This window comes from Pterocles gutturalis, unplaced genomic scaffold (assembly GCF_000699245.1).
Source record: "Pterocles gutturalis isolate BGI_N339 unplaced genomic scaffold, ASM69924v1 scaffold24887, whole genome shotgun sequence".
Taxonomy (NCBI): domain Eukaryota; kingdom Metazoa; phylum Chordata; class Aves; order Pterocliformes; family Pteroclidae; genus Pterocles; species Pterocles gutturalis.
The window spans coordinates 72483-98332 of NW_010108700.1; the positions used below are offsets into that span (position 1 = coordinate 72483).

Below are 25850 nucleotides of genomic sequence, written 5' to 3' on the forward strand. Positions count from 1 at the left end.
AGTTTTTTTAATGCAATTACTGTAATTTCATTAAATGACATAATTAGCATTAATGCAGAGAAAACTGTCAATAGAAGGTGTAATTATGTTGTATAAAATCACAAGCACAATGTGCAATGATGCATAATTCCCCACGAAAATCATTCTGTGACTAAAATTAACTTTTAAAATATTTTTAAAATACAAATTGTACAGTATGAATGATTCAGTTATTATGGACTTAACTTCCATGACCAGGGAAGAAGGGGGAGCAGAGCCAGAAAGGAGTGTTTGCATGCAGAAGGAAGGACCAGAAACTCAGTCTAAAAATGCATCAGAAAGGTAAGAACACAAGTTTTCATGTGTATGAGTGGGAAAAACAAACAGCTTATAATTGCACAGATATACAAGATGACTTGAAAGCAGACATTCCTCCAGGCACATTTCACTGTGCAGTTCCAGCTTTTTGGACACCAGTCGCACAGGGTGGAAGTGATGTCTCAGTGGAGAAAGGTGTGACAAGGGGAAGATGTGATGAGGACCAGGTTAACAATGTAACATTCACCGTGGAAACCAGGAGCAAATTGTCCAGGGTAAGATATAAAGAGTATCGGGTACATGAGAAGAACCATACAGGGATGTACTAGTGTGTATCAAGGTGTCTTCAAAAGAAAGAGCTTTTTGAGAGGCACGTTTCAGTCCAAACACAACATATTCGGTTGAATACAGAGACAGCTACTTCAAAATTAAATAACAGAGTAGAATGCCTGAAGAGCTTTTTGGTCTTAAACATCTACAAATCCCTCCAAATCCTGAACTGATGGAGAAGAACACATGGACAAAGTCTTTCAAAATCTCTCCCAGTATATGAACACTTAACTCTACAGGCAACATTTTCCACATGTGAGAATATTCCTCATATTCCCAGGCACACAAACACGTGCACCCATTTTTCACACAAGACCACTGAAACGTACACTATAAAGAATCCAGAAAACCTACGTGCGACTCTTTCCTCTGACCCAGGGTGACTTTTCTAGAATTTGTGTAACATGATTTGCACCAAACCCTTTGTGCACACAGCAAGTATCACCAAAAGTGAAATTTTGCTTTCCAACTCACCTCCCTTTCAATCCCCTTTTCAAAACCTCTAAACCTGAAAAATTTCTGATTTTATTTGCGCCAGAGCAGGCCTGCTCAGTGTCCTCCGTGCCTATACAATTAACTCTGATTAAAAATAAGCAGATTAAAATCGCAGAATGCTGATGAAAAATATTATTCTATTTTTACAGCACAAAAAAATTCATCTACTCACATATTCTTGGATTGTCTCCTCTCACCATCACAAACTAATACAGAAATTTAGCGTGGTATGATGTACCTTATAAATGAGAAAACATGGTGACAGCATTTGTCTCATTCACTTGTGTCCTGCCTGTGCTGTCCTGTTTCCTCCCTCTTTATCCATCCCTCTTTCTCTTGTGCACCCTGAGGTAGCAGCTAATGTCCTTGTCCCACTCAGGAGCTGTCAGCACTAATGGGGAGGGAGGTGCACTGTAATAAAGACTAAAACAGGACAGTGTAAGATACCACGTCCTCACCTACCGCCATGCTCTGATGAGCTCTTACAAATATTTTCTTTTGTCTGGAGGTGGTTTTTGTCTGATTGCTTAAGAAAACAAGGTTCACATGATTATACTGTCTCCTTCTCCTCCTCCCTTCTTTTATTCATCCTTGGAGAAAGGGGTACGGACTACCCATAGAGGGAATCCAACAGGGGAGGGTGCTCCTAAGGACCACCACATCTCTGGGATTACTTCAGTGAAGATAAGGGAAATAGGCAGAATATGGTCACAATGGTTACCGCCAGTGGCCATTGTGCATCTTCCTCACCTCTGGTGTTCTGTGTCGGCCACAAGCTGGTCGTCAGTAAGGACAAATACGGTACAGGTGAAGCTGGTTCAAAGCCAGGTACTGAAGATAGACAGATGTTTTCTGGGGAATTATGCTTTTTAAAATGTGATATTTGATACATGTTTTATTTAACCTGTTGAGAGTAGATTTTACATACAGTTTGGGGCAGGGAGGGATGCTGCACCTACAATGCAGTGCACATATTTTATTTTTACTATGAACACACACATTGGAAATAGTGAGAGATACAGAGAAGCACTTAAAGTGCCAGAGCTGAATTATTTCCATGTGGAAAAAATCAGATAGACTTAAATTTTGGCTTGTAGAAGAAACCTTCTCTGATTCTTCTTGGAGTCATGTATTTTTATTCCTTTCCCACTACCCGCTTTCTGTCAGAAGACCAGGATATTATGGTATCCAGCAGAGATGTTAATAATTTGTAACTTGCAACTTTCTACCTTTGTGCCCATCTTCCTGTTCACTAGGAATCAATTCCTTTTTCTGCAGACCCACTTTCCCACCTTCTTATTTTTCTGCCTCTCCACCTACTTCTTCTCCTAAGTCTAGAAATTTGAACTTCACAAGTATTTTAGTGCAAAATCTCTTAAGATCAAATCTCTCAAGCATGTGCCTAGATTCTTGCTGAACAGTGATGGCAAGATGTTGGCACTGGGATTTTACTTACATCCCTCCCTTTCCAGCCCCAGTGTGCATGGCCATCTGATTCCCTTGTGCACAACCGAGTCCCCTTGCACAGCCATACCTGCTTCGGCGAGGTACCTCCTGCTCTGCTCTCCACCAGCTCTTGAACCGTTAACTTTAGATATGATCTAAATAAGTTTTAAGCAACAGGAAGAAAAAAAAATACAGAAAAAAGACCCTCTCATCCTATGCACTCTTACGTGCCAGTCGTCCCTCTAACCTGCAGGGTTGAAAGACAGCTCCTCTGTCTTCGCTCTGGAGCTTCTTTCAATCAGGGATGGTCCACTTTACTCGTCTGTAGCAAACACACTGAAGTGTTTTCCTCAAAAGAACCTTTAAGTGACTTACAATCCACAGACAGTAAAAGGGGGAGAAATCTTGGAGATGGGGCTGTTATTTTGCTTAATAAACACTCAACTCAAAAACTTTCTTTCTGCACGCTGGACCACCACAAAACGATTTTGCAACCTTTAATGGCATGCCAAACATTTCAAGCATGAAGTAAATGTCACACGGCAGAATAAAAAGCAGGCAAAACTTTTTGTGCTTGAGTGGATTATGAGAAAACTGCAAATGGGGTGTTTACTATCGAGAGGAAAAAGGAGGGGGCTGAAAAGTGGGACAGGCAGGTGGAGAACTTGGCTTTTTGTTCGCTGAGCACAACAGAACTCACTGACCAGCTTTTTCCTTGTCTTTTATTTTTTTTAAAGCAATGTATTATTATCATTAAGAGAATAGATCTGCAACAGGCGATGTCAGCAGAGCTGCTTACAAGCTGCAGGGACACAGGCAGCATGCACTGATAACCTGCAGCAAAGTGCTTCCTCATTGCAACTGATGATGGAAGGGACAAGACCCATCAGCTCACTGCATCACCCAAATCAAAGGCATCTCTTTTCATCACCCTCTTGGCCACCACCTCCCTCCTTTTCTACCACCCAGCAGTTGCCATGTTCTAAAAAAAAAAAAAATTTAGAAATCCAGAGTCATCTCAGAGTCACTGCCTTCATGGGGCGGTGTACCATAGACGTGAGCATCCTCAGTGCTCGGTGCAGGTTGGCCAGCACCTTTTCACCAGGAGAAGAAAGGCTTCTCCTGAAGATCTAATTTCCATGCCCATCAGGCCCAAGCTGCCTTGAAACCCACAGCCTTGCAGCTACAAAATACCAATAACAGCAAATGATAAAGAGCTTTACGTTGGTGGAGAGGAAGGCACGGTGACACTCGAGATCTTATATCACTTAGCCTCATGCAATAAAAGAAGAAATCCACTTACCACAAATGCTACCACGCTCTTTACCGTGGACTCCCAGAGAAAGCAGCTCCGAAGGAACTGTATTGTATTCCATATTGCCATGGTGATTTTTTTCACGCGATCAACATTTCTTGATAAGATCTGATAAATATTGAGTGGGAGGAGGGGAGGAGAAGAGGAGTTTAATCAAACACTCTAATATCCTACTATTGCTTCAGAAACAGGGATAATTTAAGCTATAAATGCATGCCAGGGCACATATTACAAAAAAAGCTTCTATTTCAGAGACACTCTTCAGCTCCTGTCTGCTTTCTGATTACACCCAAACCTTCCAAGATTTTCCTCATCCCTTACAAAAGAAAAAAAAGAAGGAAAAAAAAAAAGCAGGTCTTGATGCCAGAACTAAATAAAACAGTAACACAAACCTACCTTCATTCCTCTCCAATTTTGAGAATATAGCAATGTCTCAGGAAAAAGGGCCAGAAATAAGTTAAAGAAAACACTGAGCCTCTTCTCTACGTGTTTTGGATTACTCCATAGAACCAAATAGGGAATTTTAGCCCTATCATAGGGCACCATTATTTAAACAAAAGGATAATGGCCATTTGTTCTAAAATCCTATGGACTTATTAAATAATTTAGACCTGGTTTCTTCCCTCCCAAAAGAGGGAATAGGGCTCTCATCATGCTTTAGGTGCTGCGAACTGTGCAACATCCTCAGCTATCATTTTCCCCACTCTGAAAGATGAAGCAGAACTACCGATGCAAACTAGATCAGGAAGCAATTTCATGTTAACACAAACAAACCTTTTAATATATACAGAAATAGGCAAAATTTACACGTGTTCAGCATTTTATGCATAAATAGGTTTTGTTCTTGCAACCATGCTACAGCAATTCAAATATTTCCAAAAGAGATGCGAGAGCTTAGCCCAGAGATAATTTTTACCTTTTTAGAAAATTTGCGGTTCTCCTCACAGAAGCGCTTTTCTCGTGGCCTGAATGTTCTAATACTTGCTTTTACCTAGAAAAACAAAACAAAACAAAACAACAAACTTAAAAAATATGTCATGTAGTTCTAAGTGCACTGTTTCAGATTTGTATCACCAGTATTGATTAGGAATTTCAGGATCTTTCACTCTTTTCAGCCTCTCTGCATCTTAGGAGGAGCTGGTAGGAAAAACGTGGATGAGTTAAACTGGGCAAGGCTGGACTCACTTCAAGAGCAGAGCTGTGGTGTAGCCCATGATGGCCTTAATAAATAGGATTTAACTTGGTAAAAGGCTGTAGGGCATAAACAATTGAGACTGACTCAGCCACCTAAAAACTAAGTGCACCGCGTACATGCCTCATTAATTTTCCTGTCAACGCCCTGGGAAGAGAACGTCGTGGGTCAGCTTTTTGGGGAGGAAGTAGGTGTTAAAAGTAATGTAGAATAATCTAAACATTAAGCTCTTTTTTGTCTGTTACAAGTGAAGCTGTGTTGTACAGAAACCGGCACCTCCTTCCTAAGGAGCCTGGAGTCACTTGTCAGTCCAAAAATGCCCCTGTATTGTCCCATCCACCTGGACTGGACGTCAAAGAGCTCTGATGTCTCCATGTCACGAAACACGCTTCTACCACCAGATGCAACCAGGTTGGGACTCTTCCTCCCTAGCTCCCAGTTTTTGAAGGAGCACCCCTCCACTTTCGTCCTTGCAGATTCACACGCTTCGTACGCCAGCGATAAGGAAAGAGAAAATAATTCAACTTACAGGATTAAATAGGACATCCAGCTCCAAGTAAATGACTCCTTTTGAAGCACGTTCCAAGTCTTTATTCTTCAGCGTGTAACAACTTTGTTTACCGTTTCTAATCTATAGTTTGGGGGGTGAGGGAGAGACAGGGGACAAAAAGCATCAATATATTCCCAGCTGTAATTCACAATATAATTTAAAGACACTACAAACAAATAAATAAATAAATCACAAGCACAAAAAACATCCCTCCCCAAGCCCTGATAATATACTTGGAACCTGAAATACAAAATGACCGTTGGATTAGAGACCTATAAAATTGCAGATTAAATCTCTTATGGTCCAACTTTAATTTACAGACCGTGTACTTTATAGTAGAACAGCGCACGCAATAACCAGTCTGAAAATTCTGCCCTGGAAGCCAGTGAGTTGATGGGAAGTAATCAGCCTCCGTTATTACAGGTTTAAAATGGGATTTTTCTTCTAAAGTTCGGGAAAAGAGCCACAAAGAACAATTTACCTACCTACTGCACACTCCAGTACACGAACCAACTTCTTAACACTTAGCTTATTGCAAGGTTTTCAAATCATTACCCAGGAAACAAACACAATCCAAAGAAATTAATCAGCTTAAGTGGAGCAAATGCTAATGTAACAAATGTTCAAAATTAACTAATTCGTGCAAGAGACTTCTCCCCCCACTCCACCCCTGAATTTCAATACCATTTCTCCACTCTAATCTACCGGTTGGCCCTATCACATTAAACGTCTATTAAAAAAAAAAAATAACCAACAAAAAAAACCTCCCTCACCATTTTGTGAACTATTTGGCTCAAATCAAAAGCATTCTCTCTTCAAAAAGTGATGGCAGAAATGTATTTATTATACACAGTAGGATATGTATTGATTAAACATTTGGCTTTTTAGGAAGCAGACCAGTTAATTCTAAACAGCAGTAACATAAAAAACTGCAGTTTTTCCAAAAAGCTACATTCAGGGACTGTAATGATCAAAGATTAAAGATAACAGAGGAAATTTGGGGGCATGAAATTGCAACCATATTTAAAACCACTATTGCTGCTCTGGCATTTAGAAGCGGCACCCATATAAACTACGGTAAAAATAAGGGGAAAAAGAAAAAAAAGGCATAATGGGAACCAAGTGATTTCACCAGACAAGGGAAAGGTCACTTTCCCTCCCCAATGTTGCTCCAGTCTTTCTGTACCAAATAGCTCGTCAAAGGGCAGATGGGTTTTCTGGCCAATGGTTGAAAGGGAAGAGGGCTCCCACAAGGACCAGCCTTGCATTCTCTGTGGTCTCCAGCCAGCAACTCCAGCTTTTAACTATCTCCTTATCCAAAACTTTGCTTAACAGGATGCCAAAAGTTATGCAGGTATATGTGGAATTTATTTAATCACAATAAATAATAACAATAACAGGCACTGTTCTAAACCGATCACAAAGCCCCTCTGCTTTCACTGCAAGAGAGTACATGTAGACTTGGTGTTGTCAGCAAAGGATGCTGCAGCTCCCAAGAAAGGGGCAGGCAGAAAACTATTTTGCAAACCAGCAGGCTCAGATAATCTGCAGCCCCAAAACAGAAGAGCTACTGAAGTGGCTATCCCCAATTCTAGGGCCAACTGGACGAGCATCAGAAGGTCCTCAGGCCAACAGCCACATATAGTGCCCATCATAAAGGATTCTACTTTTTCAACAGTTTATTTTTCCTGCCCTCAAGCAGGGGCAGAAAACAATGTGAAAAGCTACCGAAAGAAAAAAAAAAAAAGTAAATTAAAGTTTTGTTCAATTTACCAAATTAACTGAAAAATTGATTTACTGATGGTAGAGATACAGGGATAGAAGGACTTGGTTTGAGGCTGTTATCCCTTTGGTCCAAGGGGAGCCACCACCAGCAGCAGGTTTGGACTGAGCTTTGATTCATGGACTCTTCTGCAACAAGATAGAAGGCATGTTGCTTATCTGCAGAGATGTAGGTGTCCAATACATAACACAGCATCGTAATTCCGGATTTTCCATAGTTACTAATTTGGGGGCTGAGTTTTCATGTATTTCAGTTACACATATTTCTCATAACATTTCATCCTAGCACCCCAAGAGCAACAACTAGTGAGAAGTTCTCTATATATTCCTTGGGATATACTTCTTTCTTATAACAAGGAAAAAAAAAAAGTCACATGCTGCTAAATTGATAGAAAAGAGAAAAGAAATGCTGTCACTATTGAGAAGGTCAGAGTCAGATATCATGGTATTCCGCACTCAAAAAATGCTTCTGACTTTGGGGAAAAGACTTCATTCAAGAGCTGGAGCTGCATCAAGCATTTTGGGTGGGGCTGCAGGTGTGTTGGAACAGTAAGTTTCAAATCAGCAACAAATAACTTCCATCTCTCTGTTTTTGGAAATAGGGGCTGTTTGTTGCTTCGGAAACTTTTTTAAATGGTGCTGTTGTTGGTGCTGTTTTAAAATTGAACTGGGCAGAAAGTAACACAGTGCAAATACAGCTTTACGGACAGCTTCATTTGGCATCTTTAATTCCAAGTGTTTGTCTTGTTTGGTAAAAGATACGCAATTATAACTCAGTCTAAGACTAAACATTCATAGAGATATCCTAGCTTTTGACCTTTTTTTTGGAGGGAAAAAAAAAAGCACAAGAGAGAACTAGCTATGAAATGGCATTTCTCCATTGCATTTTCATTTGGATAAAAAGAAAAAAAAACCTGCAAAAAAGTCAAAGAACAGTATCTCTTACATTTTTGGCAATGAGCTAAGCCAGTGTGGTTCAGCAAAAGGTGTAGGGTAATTCTAACACCCGTGACTGCGTGGAGATTAGATCAGTGGCGTGTCTCAACTGTGCCCAGAAGAAAACATCCCAAATAGCTTTTAATACTCTCCATTTTCATTGCATGCTGTTCTTGGGCCAGAGTTCAGATTCTGTTCAACGTCTCCCTCAATCTCCAGAGACAGCCGGTCATATTAATTTCATTTTGGATCTATTTCTCTCTCCTCTCTGCGTACTTTTCCCTAGTCTCTGCTGTTCACAAAAACTCCTTTAATGCTTTCTCCAGCTGTGGAAAAGGTGAGCAGCCAGGGCTAAGGTCCTAGGATGAACCTAAATGGCAGAAAGATCAGATTTCTTCTGAAATCACCAAACACCTTTTGCTACATACCCAATGATCTCACATGAATTTCACTCAATGAATACGCCTGATAGTTGTGTCTAAATAGGTTAGCTTTCCTATGAATGTCTATATCTACTTAGGGGAACAGGGAAGGAAAATAATATTCAAATTAAATATGAAAATATCTGCAAGTAAGGTCCTAAAGGAGACATAACCACTATTCTTTTATTGATGATGCTTTATAACCCCACGGAATACTAATGCCTGCACTCTGAAAGCTTCTGAATAGCATACAACATCCTGGGGCTCGATCACCAACAGCACCCATAAACACATGATTAACATGAGGACAGTAGTTCCTACCCCACCGACACGCTTCACTTTCCAAGGTCACCATGAGAAAACCTCTGAAAAACTGCCAGGATTTTCATCCCATGGGAACTGCTAATATTTGGAGCATTTCCCTGTTCTGAATCAACTCAGAAAGACAAAATATGAGTATCAATATATCACAGAATAATACACATATTACATATCACAGTCCTTTCTCCATACAGGACCATGCAAAGGAAATTATCAGTTGGAAGAAAAGCTAAAATTCTTTGTGCATTAAGTATTCAGGCCTGGAGAGGCAACTTCTGTCAGTGCTTTAGCCGAAGGAAGCAGTCAGGTACACGAGACCACCGTACAGTCAAGGCCCAAAGTGCACCAGGTTCCTTTCAAATGAATGAATAATTTGCTAAAGTCTTCCCACAGATGTCCCCAGTAAAACAAATGTGACTAAACACAGTATTGATGTAGCCAGCCAATGCTAAATCTATTAAGCAACAACCTTCTGACCGCTTGGGAATTTTAATGAAATAGCGCAAGCCGAGATTGATATGACACAAAACACGAAGACGACAGGACCCTTACGCAGCAAAGGGTGTTTTTTCATTGCTCTTGTCTCAAAGAAATATGGTTTAGTGGCTTTTTTTTTTCCACATTGATTTTAAGAAAACTTCACTCTGTATCCAGCTTTGATGCAGATTCAATGTCATATATTGATGACCTGACAGAAGAACGCTGGGTTAAACCTCTGTACATCAACACCCGTGACGCGTGGAAAGGGTAATGGCCACTCTCCAAGGGTAATTCATCTAAAGCATTTGGGACCTCTGATATTCCTGCTTGAGCTCATTGCTGATGCACAATGTCGTACCATTTGCCCTGAATAACGTAAAGCTGTCTTGTAATAGACACGCACCTACCCTTATCAAAGGACATATTTCCCCAGGAAAAGATGAAAGCAAGTCACATATTTGATCCACCTGGACATGAATAAAGAGTTTTTTGTTTCTCCCTAGTCTTTCAATATACATACATTGATTTGATTTTATATGAAACGCCCATTCATTCATCCCAAAACTTCTTGCCTCCAACATTTTACTTATAACAACCTTCTGTGGGATCAAAAGTAGAATGGAAATTTGGGTTCTTGGCAGATTGATATGCAAAGACCAAATAGATATGGAGCTGATGGTCTGAAAGAAAGCAGGCAGCCACACGAGGGCTTCCAGGCAGTCTGGGGAAGAGCTAAAAATCCTGGGAGGACACAAATCCTAGGTGGCACTCAGGAAAAACATTCCTGTACCATTTCAGTGAGTAGTGCATGGTCATGGGAGAATTTAATTTCAGAAACAAGGTGTAATTTTTTTTTCTGGAAGAGATATGGGGCTTTTCCCCCCATTCCATAATTTCTGGTTCATGATAGGGATAAAAGTCAGAAGAGACTATCCACTGCACAGCTGCCTCTATCAAAGAAACGCAGCGTTTTCACTTTTCTCGAACTCTAAAGCTTTCTCCTGGAAAAGGCTCTACACTTATGGTTAAGTGCTAAGTAATTACAATAGTCGGGTGTTTGCTCTCTGAATCCAAGCTATGTTTTAGATAATTAAGCTTGCGAAAGTCATACTACTTGTTTTCACTGTATCGTTCGTTGCCGACCTTGCTTGGCACTTGAAAATACTTCATAGACCTGTTCCTGTTTTCTGAAAAAAGGGTGCAGCTGAAGACTGCTCTGAACTGATAACTCAGCAGATGAAAAAACATTCCATCCTGTGATACAACTTTTCACTCAAAGGCCTTTCTACATGAGGATATTTTATACACTCTGCTTTCAAATCCATTGAAGCACACTATATGCTCCCACGTCTCTAATAACTTGCAGCCTTCTAGGAGATAGGGGTCTCTTGAAGCAAAACAAAAAAGACCCTCACAGAGAGAAACATGGCTGTTTTTACTAACATCTAGGGCACAAAGGAACACAGAGATGGGAAGGACTTCTTTGATAATTATTAGTTCAAGTCCCCCCCTAAACCTCCCAAACTTCTAAACCTATCCAACTTCTTTCTTGAAGCATTGAAGTTTTTGCCCTCCTCCATTCCCCAGGATCATCTTCAGTTTCTAGCACAAAAGCCTGCTCTGTTCAGTGGTGTAAGTGGTCTTTTCTTTCGTTCCCCAGGCTCTGAGAAAGCAATCTCCCTCTCAGCCCAAAGGTTAGGCGAGCCAGACTCTATCAGGGCACCTCTGGCAGGAGAGGGATCCATTTTGCTGAATACTGTGATAGCACGAATCTGCATCTTTTCCAGTTTAAATTCTGCTTCTGTGAACGCGGCTGACCAGACCTTCGAGATGAGGTCTGTTATACATGCTTTACAGGAGGACAGTAGTTTGACATAAGGAAGGTCAGGAGAAAAAAAGAAAAATAGGTTGATTAACATGGAAAAGCTAAAAATAAAATGCAAACAAATAACCACTTCTCTCCCTCTGTCCCCCACCTACCTACAAATAGAGAAAACTCAAAATTCAGTGTATCGTTATCAAAATCAATGTCTCTACAGCGCATTATTAATAGAGCTGTATGAGAAACAAAGTAAATTGTGTATTCATCCAATATTGCTTCATCATGCCTATCAAGAGAACATGAAGTTTTCAGCTTTATTAATCATCTGACACTTTAACACTCTTCTCATGCTGCCCAATCTTTTATGTTTCTTATTTGGTGCCTGTAATAAGTCTAGATCACAGTCAAGGATGAATGGAAAGCATAAATAATTTCACTATTTGTGAATTTTTGGGCAGTAAGGTTATTGGTGTGTTAATGTGATGATGAAGGTGTACGCACGTTTGCAAAATGCCAGTGTAAGACTCCTGAACACATTTAAACCAAAATTCGTTGTCAAATTAATTAAACATTTCATATCCCTCCAACATATACTTTATTCAAGGCAACTTTTCATTAAGAAAAGAATCTACTCATCCATGAACAATTCCTGAAGTAAACTTACTTCATGTGCTGACAGCTCACAAGTCAAACTGGCGCATTTTTAACAGGAAAAAAAAAAAAAGGCAATCCTATTTTCAAATGCAAGGCAAATATTAGGCCTGATTATCTAGGACAACTTAAACCTATATCAATTGTGAGGCTTCCTTGAGTCTAACTATTGTTCTCTTTCAGCATATTTATCTAAATGGTTCAAAGGATACATTCAAATTTATAGTCAAAATGACAACATACATCGAAATTCCCATTTCAAGAAAAAGAGCTTAGAAAATTGCAGCTCTCTGTCTGAGCAGACTAAGTTAATAGGTGCAAAATGTTTTTTAATCAGAAGCAGAGACGAATATATTTACACTAGATGTGACTGAAATAGGAGGCAGAGAAGTTTGGACGGGAAGGAAGAAGATCAGTTGGCAAGCGAAAGCATAAACAATTTTTTTTTTTTTTTTTCCTCAAACTTTGGACAAAAAACCTACACTGAATAGTTCGGACATTACCACACACATGCACTCCCCTCCTCTGCCTTGTTACATGCTTCCTAAGGGATACTTGACAAATGCCTATAAAATCAACAGAAAATCCAAATCTAACATCTTCTCGCTGTGAGCCCACACAGCCTGCTGCCGATCATACAGACCATTTGGCAAGCGCCGGATCTGCAGGAGAGCAGCTGCTCCAGCCACTCTCTTCCAGTAACATCAGAGATACGAGGACTTGGGGAAAAATTAACAAAGTGATCAAAAATGGAATAAAAGATGTTAAGAGGTTTTTTTCCTCCCTGTAAACATCCAATCATCCTCCATGCCCAACTGACTCTAATATTGTTCTAAAACTGGAGATATTGACAACTCGAGCCACTAAAATAGACAAACAATCTAAAATATCCCCAGCCTTAAAAAAGAACTTTGCAGTTCAAGCCACAGAAGGAAGAGGATTGCAAAGCACACCACAGTCTGTGGGGCACCACGAGCTCAGTGTTTACTCCTTGGCTTCTATAGCTTAAGCTTTTCTTACCCCAAACCTCCGTGGGTTCCCCTGCTCTGGGCTCCAGTATCACTTGGAAAGAGCACACGGTGGATGAAAACAAATACACTTTCATGAAGAGATTCAGAAGCCACATTGCTTTTCATTTGCATACACAAGTAATACACTTATTTAGACAAAATAATAACAATAAACTGGAGCACATTGGCTTATTTCTTTGCCACTATAAAGCATTCCTTAGTTTGCGATCATATCCTCTAAGCTAGTTCAAGAGTTTTCTGGGCAGTTCATTATTTATTTGGAAACATCAAATATTTGCAGTTCCTCTCTCTGATCTTGAGCTGTCCCTTACCTAAACTATGCTGACTCTGTGGTGCTTATATGGCCTGCTTTGATCAGATGGGACCTTGGCTTTCCCTCCAGAAACCTCCCATTTCTCCAGACTCTGCTAGGACAGAGCCCCACTAGCCTGTTATTGCAAAACCACTTTTCCTGCACCAGCTCACCTCTAAAACTCAACAAACTCTTGCCTTACCCATGAAAGATGTGTGCCAGCCTTTCTGCAGAGATGAATACGCTTTCACAGGGATGTTTCAAAACAATGCCGCAATTTTGTATTCTGCAATTTCAACCAGGATTTGCCATCTGCCTAGTCGAGAGTGCTATTACCCACAGCATCTCAGTACCGCACGCATCACACGAATCACGTTATGTATTGCAAGCATGAACGTCTGTACAGGGCTCAATGCAGTACCCACTGTGTAAATACCTGTCAGACATTCTCCTCTGCATAGGGAGCCTACTGCAAAACATCAGTGCCTTGAAACTCAAGGAAACCCCCATGCTTACAGCTAAACGTGCTTCCACGACTTGAGTGATAGGAGCACAAGAGTCTCGTGCTGTTTCAAGCCTCATCTACTAACTGGTTTTAAAGAAGTCACAGTCTAGAAAGTTCTTCTCAAACTTTGCTGCAAAAGTCACCAGAATCTTCTGTGATAGTGCACATGGTGCTGTTTACATCCTCTTCACCTGGCTTATTACCACCAGCCTTGTTCCAAAATTAAATCAGTCTTACCAAACACAAAGCTGTTTTTCCCTCATTTCTCTATTAATGTATTTTAATGACCCCTTTATGTTCCCCCTCTCTTTAGCTGGGCCTTTTTTGGCTATTTCTGAAAAAGCTTCAACTCTCCTTAATCTCCAGAGCAACCACTTTCCCCCGAGCTCGCTTTGTTTCCAGTTTTGATGTTATACTCCCATGGTAGTGCTCCCTCTTCACATATTTGTTTACAGAACAAAAGCTACCACTCTTTAAAAGCACTACGGAGTAGAAAACACCCCTTTTAGGTAATTTTATTCAGCTGTGCCAATAACAACAGCTATCTCTAGTCAATCCTACTGTGATGTGCAATTACTTTCTTGGAGTAAAAAGAAGCAAGACAGAACAAAGACATGTTTCAAATGTTACCTTCAGAAGATGATGTGGAAACATACAGAACAACTCAATTATGTTTTCAGACCTACGTGGCATGTAGTACTGATGAAGTACAGACACTTCTGCAATTTTCTTTCCAATCAACCAAATTTGTACTAAAATGAGTTGGCAATGCTCGTTACACTAAGGAGGACTATAAACACTTCCAACTAAGGCACATATAGATCACAAAACCTGTCTCTCTCTAAATCTGTGTTGCTTTGTGCTATGGGAAAAAGAAATGCAACTCCTTCCCCGCAAAACTGTCAAGGTTTGAATGATATACGTGGCAAAAGTAACTTACGGACAGCAAAGGAATGGCAACTTTTCCAAGAAAATCAGGGGGTTTATCTCCATCTTCATCAAACACTGTCACTTCCAGAACATCATGAATATCCTTAATAGGGCTGGAACAAAAAGTGCAGACACATAAAAAAATAATACTCGATATACATGCACGCAGTCTCCTCCACAAAGATCTGAGAACACTGTTTTACTAATTAAGTTTGTATACCTCAGAGTATAAAACTAGCATTTAATTAAATTCCCCAAAAAATGAATCAAATGATGGGTATTCCCCAAGCTTTCCCCTTGCGTTTCAGTCCGATAACTAGGTAAAGAAAATAACTACCAGGCAGTGACATTATTCATGCATCGATTTTAATGCTAATGGTGTAAAACTCAGCTCTCCAACAGAGAAAGCTGGTGAGTGAGAGAGTCAAAAATATTGAACCCTGCCACTTCTGCAACCATACTTCCATATTCCTCTCCAAGCCATTATCATTTTCCATATGATATAGCTACCAGCAGTATAAAATATTAAAACCCCACAGTGACACAGATAGGTGTGTTGCAGAAAATCTGAATACGATGGGGAAGGCTTCTGAGGGTACTGAATGCTCCACCTGAAATGGATTCATCCACTCAACACAGACTCTGCTCCAAAATAAATCTAAATCATCAAAGGCTTTTAAGGTGCTTCACTGAAATTTTTTTAAATGGCCAAAAATCTAAGGAGAGATGTGAGAACCTGACAGGCTCTGCTGATTTCGTGCTTGGGCTAGACGTGCACCAGCAATAAGAAAGTTAGAGACAGTCCGTAGCTGGCATTTCTGAGACCCACAGGAAGTACAGACACTAACTTTCTTTTTGAAGAAAATAATTTTAGATTCTTATTAGATTTATTTTGTTGGCTGAACATCTAACAAGACTCCTCTGCTGGCATAATCTCAGAATAAACAGTCATGAGTGGAAGCTTCTTGAGAACAAAGAGAAAAGACTCAGAGACATACGCTCAGGTGCACCCAAGAATTAAAAAGAAATCCAGCAAGGTACTTCTGTCAAAGAGATCAGACACTTTTCATTGTGTTTGCATCCAGCCCAGTTTTTAAGAATGTTGCTTTTGCAAGAAGTCCATCATACTCAAACATTTCATGTCATAAATGCTCCACTGCCAGCCCTTGCAATTGCCTGCCTTGACAGACTGCTACAGTCTTAGAGACATTTATCTCTCTCAGTTATTCACAAAAATATTTGTCACCATAAAACAAGATTAAAAAATTGTGCTGTCCAAAAGCAGTATCTAAATTATCACTTTTGTTATTAATAAAGTCACAAAAAAAAAAGAATACTTTGATTTCCATAAAAATTTAAGCTTCTAATTTGGGGTAAGCTACGTTTGACTAGTTTAAATTCAGAAGATATATCAGGAACAACATGAGCTCTAATTTTCTGCTTACTTATAAATTAAACAAGGATCCTACCATGGTTCAATGAAACATATTTTAAATTACGGAAAATGTAGGCATGAGTATCTGGTCTCTACTTTCTGTTATATTATCTCTTGGATACAGCTATGACTCTATTATGTCTAGTCATGATTCTTCCTATAAATATCACAGTAATTTTTCTTTTAATGACTTCTATTAATAAACTCCATGCAAGAACTAGTAAAAGGCAAAAGGCTTTAATTGAGTTATATTTGATATTTCTCCAACATCCTCTCTGACTATGAAAAAATGACATATCTTAAACTTGACCTTTATATTTTCCCAAAGTCGATAGCTTTTATAGTTAAGCTGCTGTTTGGTGCTGCAGCATGTTTTCAAAAGCAATTCACTTACAATGTGAAAACTTTGTTCCACTCTGGATTGAGGTTCTTGTAAACAGTGTGTGTTTGAAGGCTGTCGTTTCCCAGCTCTAATACACAGAAAGGATCGCTTTTACCTAAGGAAAGATCAGACACCAAAAAAAAAAAAGTGGACCAGTTATTGTATTTAGCATGCGTGCTCTTTCTTTGCAGTACGGCTGGGGAAGTGACTGGTCAAATAAAAATAAGATCCATTAAGACACCTGCAAATTGCCTCGTTCTACTGAAATGACTCACTAAATAAACAATATCTCCGATGTATCCTCAGTTCTAGAAACTCTAACCCTTACCTCACAACTCATTCAGGTGGCTTTGCTAATACCTGAAATCTGAGACTTACAGTGAATCATCTCCAAGTCTTTATAGCAAGAAAAATCTGCTCATGCTGACAATTATTCAGACGATGTTATGAAAGCAGTACCATCATTCTGACCCAGTTAAGCATCAGCGCTGCAGTTACAGCTCTCTATTTTATCCTCTGCTTAGCATTTGTGGTCTTCTTCAGTTGATTACAGTACCCACACCACAAGAAGAGAAGCATAGCACTGTGTGTGTATCAGCAGCACTTCTTCCATCAGTTCCACATAAGCAAGTCCTTGAAGCTATGAAGACCTACACAGTGCCACAGTTTAAACAAAACCCAACATCAACTGGAGAACCCGTGTGTGAACCAGGTATTGTACTGAAAGCAAACAAACCCCCAAAACAAAAAAAAAAAAATACACCTACTCTCAAAAGGAGGATACTAAAGTGGAACCTATTATGGTGAAGACATGTTCACTAATCTATTTTTTTGATAACATTACACGAATTTGTAGCTTTCACAACTTACTGCAGCTCAGCTGTTTCCCTCATGAGCAGAGTACCCTTTATCAGCATGTCCGTCTCAATATCTGATTTAATCTCCTCTTCAGTGCTCTTGTATAACTCAGCCACAGAAGCTCCAGCCTAACTTTTATTTAGGCAACTAAATGTGCCAGCAATGCTGGGATTTAGACAGCAGACAAACAAGATATTTAAGCAAAAGCTGTCTTAATCCTTATTTTTGGTATTATTAACGCAGAGCTCTTCAGGTTCTTACTCTGAGAAATTTATAAACGAAACAGGAATCTTCTCAGTATGTAAACAGTGGGTATTAACTAGTCAATATTGGTAAAGTTTAAAGACCACGTGTATTACTGGAATCTATTTGTCTTCTCCGTTTCAGCTTACATGCCCAATCCCCGATAAGCGTGGAAAATGCATGTAGCCTTTCAGAGAAACTGCTTGAAATGCAAACTGGTAAATGCCAAAACCAATCCCACTGTATAATCTGGTATTCTGAAGGCTATTTTTTGGTCAGTGAGCAAATGTAGTGTTTGAGAAGAACTCTCATGCGTACACAGAAAACATCCAACAAAGCAGAAAAAGTCATTTTCACATCAACAAAACTATTATCTAGGAACAGAAAAGTGTGGAAGGCTCAAACTGGGCTAGCTGTGGCTGAAGAGCTTCTACGTATTTGATAAAGCTGTGTAGAAACCAGCCTGAAATTTAAATCAAATGGTAACATATGGATTTTCAAAACAGTGTTCAAAATCAAACAAATACTATGTTTTATTATAACTATTATTACAGCAGGCTAAAAACTTGCAATTAAATTCCATAATGCCAACATAGAATCAACCAACAACAGAAGTCCCAACCACACCAAAATCCAATCCTTATTATGGGAATAAGAAATAAGGTTTAAGATGGTGTAACACTTGCCATGAGATGACTGATCTGCAGTTCACCCACCCAAGGCTCGTGACTGCTGCGGGACAGGACAGGGAGGGAGCGTTACCTGCTCATGCTGCACCTCTTATTAACCCTTGGAAATGTTTGTACCCCTTATTGTCTCTGCGATTTTCCCTTTATGAGATTTTTATCTGGACTTTGAATTTACTTTTTTATCAATAACAATAAAACTGAGCGGTCTCCCTGGCAATGCTGGAAATATGGCACTGCTCTAGGAGGGCTCTATTATGGAAGCCCATAATTGCTGCACTAATCATTTATGAATGGCTCAGAACAGATAATTAATCTTTATGTCTCTCATTTCACGATCAGAAATTATGCTATTTTTACCTAAAATGGCTGCATCCTTTTGCAATTTGGTGGGTCTATTACAGCATAATACTAGGATATTTTCAGCACTGCCATTGAAAAACAATTTGTCATTTGCTTCATGAATCAGGCTCAAAGCCTGGGTTATTTTGAATATAATGACAGACTGAGTAACCTTTTACTTAAGCAGAATTTCATTCTGTGCTATGCACAAGGAATGTGTGTCACATACTCTGTATGAAAAGTCTTTGAATTGCAGAATCAAGAACCTGCGTCTCTCTCCCAGTGTTCATTATCCACCCACATGCTCCTGTTTAAGTATTGAGGGAAAGGGGGCCAAATCCATCACTGGTGCTGCTGCATTAGCATCAGTGAAGTTTTCCAAAGTGTAAATAACCTTCCAGGCTCAAAAAAAAGGCCGCTGCATTAAAATCTCAACTATTTCTAGCTAGCCCTATCCCTGCCGTTTGCCAAAGGTCCTGCATTGCTGTGCCACACTTACTAAATTTGTTAGCAAGGTGCAATTACACTCTTAATTCCATATAGACGTATACATTATGTCAGCTTAGAAGCACATTTCTGACAAGCTACCTGTCATTATTGGCAGGTTTTTTGTTTGTTTTCAAGTTAAGTTCTTCAGTTCTTCAAAGTGCTCATCTCCGCAGTAAACCTTTTCCCCACTGCAGGGTTAAGCCGTGAATTGAAACTGAAATAGTATTGTGACGAATCTTGGGCTTTCTCCTTTGGTCCTTATTTTAGGAGCGATGTTCTCTTATGTTACAGTGTCTTCATGAATACCAGGGAATGGAGCAAAAACATTTTCTCTCTAGCATCTTTCCTGCCTTTATCAAGTTATCTTAAAAAATTGCTATGTCAGCAAATATACAACACACAATGCTGTGTCTGTGAATTATGAGCTGCTGCAAGATACAGAGGGGAATTAGAAGGTCTCCAGAATCCTGGAGAAGATGATAATAAAAATAATAATATCCAGGCAGTCACTACAGAGAAGCATCAATTCCCTAGACCCTCCCTGGAGAAACAATATAAAGTTGTGTTTTTAAAAGGTGTTCGTGTCCCTTGCTGTCAGGAGCAACCACAATTTGAGGTACATCTCAGTGGTAAAATCCTTCCTTTTCTTGGGAGTAGGAGCACCAAAAAGATCATCCCAAATCAAATCCTCAAAGGGGCTGTAAGAGAAGCCATCATACGCACATCCCTATCGCTGGCAAGTTTGCTTTTTCTGGTGACAGCCTGCAGCACCACCCAAACCCACACACTCAGCACCGTGTCAGACGCCCCCCAAAAATCTTTCAGTCTTCTTCACCAACTCACAAGGCACCTGATAAAAGATGGAGAGGTGGCTTTGCAGGCACCATCACTTTATATCAACTCTTATTTTACATAAAAAAAAACAACAGCACAGCATGTTAAGTGCTAAGCTATTGGTCAGTCACACTGCTCTGATCTAAAGGGAAAATCAGATCTCCATCCACTGGACTTTCCCCACATACTTTTGGCAGTCAAAACCATTTGGCACCTCAGTTCCCTAAAGCAGATTTCAACACTGAAGAAATAATGAGAAGATTTGCTTTTCCTTGATCAACAGACAGTACTGCACAAAGTCTTAAGTAGCACTCACAATATATTATGGCATCATGTGCTTGAAAACAGAAATAAAATACCTGCAAAATCTGCTGCCAACAGGTCCACTGCCTTTAAAACTTTGACTTGTAAGAAGCCAATGTCTTTCATGTTCCGAAAGGAATTCTTTATACACTGCAAGGAGGAAAGCATAAAGATATATTTTGCTTGTAATTCAGTAAGAAACAGAAAATAGGGAACGACTAAATGACTTTACATTATTCTATCCATCGCTATTTCTGTGGTGTTTCAGTTCAGCAGTTGATATACCCATCTGTTGACATCTCCACTGTCTCAGTCTCACTGCAGCATGACCCTGAGGCTCACAACTTCACACGCTACCTGCTCTTAAGTTCTCCATTCTCACAGGCTACACACTAACTTTATGGTGGAGACCGGCAAGAACCCTGCATGTTTACACAACTATCATCTGCCAATTAAAAAAAATGGGACGTAAATAGACCTGGAGAAGCAGCATGGGTTGGGACTCACACGCTACCTGCTCTTAAGGAAATTCTCCATTCTCACAGGCTACACGCTAACTTTATGGTGGAGACTGACAAGAACCCTGCATGTTTACACAATTATCATCTGCCAATTAAAAAAATATGGGACATAGATAGACCTGGAGAAGCAGCATGGGTTGGGAAGGCAGCACATTCCATCAGGAGTGAGGAATCTGTCCTCAAAACTTTTACTTATGTGGTTCAAATTCCTCATGCCTCAGTCTCACACCTTGTTTTAGAGAGAGATACACTTAGTCCTTCTTGTCCAGCTTTTAAGGACTGACGTGTGGAAGCCATCATATGGCTTTATCTTCCAAAAGCCGAAAATCCAGAACATATCCTCCCCACAGGAGAAAAGCAAGCTGAGGATACTATGATTCCTGCATGATATCCAGTGTCTCTCATTCCCCATGATAATTTCTTAATACAATTCAAGTTTGCAAAGAGAAGTATTAGTTTAAAACTCAACAAATACAAGCAGACAAATTGCTTAGGTCTATCTGCCCTGCCAATCTCCTTGTCATTCTAAACATAATAGCTTATTCTGTGTAATAGTTTTCTCTGGCAGGAAACATGTTATTATGATTGGACTTTTTTTTTTTTAATTTTTTTTCCTGCAATTTTGACTACTTTCAAAACTAAAGGAGGAAGAAAAAAAAAAAAAAGAAGAAAAAAAAATGCAAACTCACATAGCGCTGTGAAATCTGTTGCCTTTCACTGGGGTCTCCCAAAGGGCAGACACACAGGTCAGAGATCGACACTCCTGAACATGGGGCAACAACAATCAACATAAGCAGGGACCCCGGCTGTTTTTCCAGAGGCAGTTCTAAGCAATTGGTTTGCTTCATCGGCAGGGCAGTAATGTCAACTTCATACCTAGAACGACAGTAGCAAGGGTTAGGAAGAAAAATGAACTGGAAAAAATAAAATAATACAACATTTATATAGATTTCAGTAGCACGCAGGCACCAAAACTTATTGCTTGTTCAGGATGGAAAGAATGCAAAAAAAGTTTCAAAATTAAACATGGGAAACCAATTAGCCAGTTTCTATTGCACTTACTGTCAGTTTTGCTTTCTGGTTCACCTACTGGTAAGCAGAGGTAAAAGGTTGGGGCTGCAAGTACAGTAGGAAAACTTAACTCTGGCCTGCCTCACTTCCCCTCTAAAATCCCCTAGTGCTTTGTGATGGATTTGAAACACAATTTTATTTCACCTGGGGGGAAAGAAAAGGGGCAAACGCAGAATTTAAAACAGCCTAAAATAGATGAGTTTCTTTAAAGTCACATACTCCATTTTATGCTACATTATACTGTATGCCCCAATCTCTTTTACAAGCCTTACTAGAGCTACATTTCCAGCGTACTGTTGTATTTCCCAAAGGGAAGGACTGTCTTAAAATTCCTCCCACCCCCTACACACAATATGTATCATTAACCTGATACTTCCCTCAAAAAATAAAAATAAGGAGGAAAAAAGAGAAACATTCGTAGAGACAATAATAAAAGATGAGTATGGACTAAAGCAGAGAGAGATCACTAGACAGCCAGTTAGACGTGAAGGGAGTGGTTAAATTCAACAGAAAGTCTAATCACTTGGCTCGGCTAAATGCCTTCTATTTAGAAGCCCAGTAAATGGAGTGGAAATTTTTTGAACCTCCACGGGGCTTGGCTTTTAAGAACAGGCTGAACAAAAGCTACAGATGAAAAAGGGCAAAAAAAAAAAAAAAAAACCCACACCTAAAATAAGGAAGGAGAAGCTTTGTTGCCACAGTGCAAGGGGAGTCACATTTCTCAAAGGGACAGCGAGTGGATGATGGAGAACGAGAGCTTTCGCTCCGCTTAATGCCTGCCGACAAGTTTTTATTTAAACTAAACTTGTTAAGGTGTTGTCTTAATAGGCTAAAATTCCACAGGGTTCCCCCAGGTGGGTTTCTTCTGGGTAAATGGTGCATGTAGTGCTCCTGATTGATCCCATTCCAGTAGTAGAGCTGGAGCGGTTTATACCCATCTGCTATAAATTGCATGCTTTCCGCTTCTTAACAGCCTATTTTCTGTGAATGCTAAGGGGGGCAGAAAAAAAAAGAAAATCCCAAAACATTTTAGCCTGAAAACCCAAGAAGCTATGGTATGAAGTAAAAGTCGTCGCTCTGATGAGTTTGTAAGTCATCCAGCAGCTCCATGTATTAAAACACAGCTCTGTGTAAGCTGCTTCTGACCGGAATCAAGGGGAATGACTTTGCCTGAAGTGCGCTCTTTGCTATTCACCGCACTGAACGTACAACAGGTTGCAAGTTTACTCTTATTAACTGCTTTCAAGTGGTTTTAAAGAGAAAGAAAATAAACCATGAAGAGTACCAACACCGTTCGGTGCGTAGGCTGCCTCTCAACACAATTTCCAAGTGTGAGAGGTTGCATTTAAAGCTCGTTGCTACACCTAGGCTCTTCAGAAAGATATACGACATGAAAACTTACAGCAGAAAGGAAAACAAAGCAACAACAAAAAAGGCAAGCATTCAAGAAAAAGACCTTATCACTTCCACACCGGAGGTCAACATCACCTTGGCTCCATTAGCGCAGTCGCTTCTCAGACTGCGGCAGTTTTACTGATGCTTGAGGTATCAGTGCAAAAGGGAGAACGTATCCTCATATTGGGTTTTTGATTTTTGGGGTTTTTTGGGGTTTTTTTACAGATGAAAAAGCTGAAGGAAGGAGAGGGGAAAGCTCAGGGTCACCCAGCTGGTCTGCAGTTCAGCTGGCAATAGAGGCCACATCTCCCACATCAGCATTTCATACACCACCCACTCAACACAGTCCGCAACTGGGAAAAGCTGCATTTGCTATTTATGTTAAGAACTTTCCACGGAGTAAGGAGAGAGACAAGACAACTCCTTCAGCCAACAGTGCATCTCCCACCAAAAGATAACCACAGAATTCTCTTGTACCTCAAAGGCAAAGTTAAATATAATTCTAGCTTGTTTTGGCATATTGGAATTGTTTCTGTTATTAAAAGAATTTGATTAGCCAAAGGTCAAAAGAAAAGATTGAGTATAAGGGCGTGGGGGTAGGAGGGATGCACATGTGGAGGGGAAAACAGCAGGAGGTGGAGTAGAAGCATTTCTTCCTCAAATCATGTCTGATTTCCATGCAAACTAACTTCCTTAAAACATCTGTGTTCACTCAAAGTGATGGCATGCCCCTGTATTTTATTTTGAGGAACTGAGAAGAAAATCCACATTTGCAGTTGCAAATGGCAGAAGGCTTAAGGAAGAAAAAAAAAAACCTGTTTAATTTAGGTTATACAATGTAATTGATCAGACTGCAATGAATGCAGCTTGGTAAAACAATTAGACATTCCATTTACTATATAAATTCATCAGTTTCCATACAAACTCTTCCACACTATTAAAATGAGTCTAATCATTTCCAAACTACTTCCCCCATCCTCCTGAAACAGGAACTTTTCCTTTCCTTCTTTCTCAGCTTTCTACCTGCAAGACCTTATTACAGATAATTATTTCAGAGGAAAGTGGTAAGAGACTATGGTGACAGGCACAGTATAAAACTAGTGGAGGCAATACAGTCTTTGCTCAATAGTTGCCTGATCTGAATGCAAAGGGCAAAACTCTCAGATTATCTGTATTTTAAGTGACGCAAATGATCTCCTGAGTTAAATTCTCAACAAAGTAATCCCATCTCAGAAGAGGACAGCTCTGCTTGTTGTCATCTTTTGCTACACAACATATTAAATTCAGGCATAAACTTCCACACACATGGCTCTATTCATGATCTATAGGGGATACAGCTCTCTAAGTTAGGAGTACATTGTGCACACAAATGTATCGCTTTTTTTTTTTACCCACAATTAATTAAATGCTTTCCTTCCTCCTCCTGATCAATAGTGAGGTCTACACCTCTATATTAACCTCTAGTCCTGTAAAGGATTACACCACAACTTCAGTTTTCACTTAAGACTGTTCTTTTGACTTACAGTCCTCATCTTCAGCTGCCAAACTTTTTTTCCCCCTTTTTTATTTTGCAGAGAAATACTACTTGAGAACATTACACAGTAAATTGGGGGTTAAATGATTTCTTTACCAGGCAATCAAATGTTGAAATTTCACTAAAAGGTGCTGACCTTAGCCTCTTACCAGTAACTGTGTATGTTGTTACCCAATCCATAATTCATCAAATTAAAATAAGTATCCTTAAATATATATAAATACATATGAAAAAAATCTACACACGACGTTGCCATTTTCTTCCCCCTGCAGAATTCTTGAAAGCCCTTCACAAAAGAGGTCAGAATCGTTGCCACAATATACAGTATGATACAGCTATGATTAATGTTTGGAAAGGAATTTCAAATGTCACAGGTGTCAAGGAGACACTTAGTAAGGTCTCATTCTGACTTATTCTACAGAGAAGTTTTGGTTGTCTGATTCTTCCTATAGCTTGGTGAAATTTAAATGAAAGGTTTGGCTGCAGTTCCAGCAGATTTTACTGCTCCATCCCAACAGCACAGCCTTTAAAATAAGGATTGTTCCTTGTTGCAGAGACACTGTTTCCTGGAGGCATTCATCATAAAGATATTGGATGCACTCCAGTCTCATAGCTCACGGTGTTCAGTCTAGCAGTTTTTGTAAAATCTCTTTCTTGAGGTAAATATGTGAAGAAAAAAAAAACACTCAACATTTTGTAGCATCTCTTTTTCAAAACATATCCCTTAATGCAGAAACACTCTCTAACATTTGGCATAAACAATTTAACTCTGCCCAGACAAATTCTGCACACGTTAACACCTTTGTTTATTAATATACATTAACATCATCTCCTGTTTATAGCATGCCTCTTATCCCAAGTGACACCAAAAGCACTTAATAAACGTTACTAGCAGACTAAATAGAAGGATTATTTCACCCAGCACCAGAACACAGCCACCCCTCAGTGTCGGACCCTGCA

General features: G+C 39.7%; 1 protein-coding gene across 1 annotated transcript in view; it reads right to left on the reverse strand.

Moving 5' to 3' along the window:
* MCTP2 (multiple C2 domains, transmembrane 2) overlaps positions 1–25850 on the reverse strand; it is an 83661-nt gene that overhangs the window by 40152 nt on the left and 17659 nt on the right. The window contains exons 8-14 of the mRNA XM_010072735.1: positions 21580–21766; positions 20426–20519; positions 16627–16729; positions 14808–14910; positions 5605–5706; positions 4800–4874; positions 3872–3991 (exon numbers count right to left, since the gene is read on the reverse strand). Coding sequence (XP_010071037.1) covers positions 3872–3991; positions 4800–4874; positions 5605–5706; positions 14808–14910; positions 16627–16729; positions 20426–20519; positions 21580–21766 — 784 coding nt within the window. The remainder of the gene's footprint in view (positions 1–3871; positions 3992–4799; positions 4875–5604; positions 5707–14807; positions 14911–16626; positions 16730–20425; positions 20520–21579; positions 21767–25850) is intronic.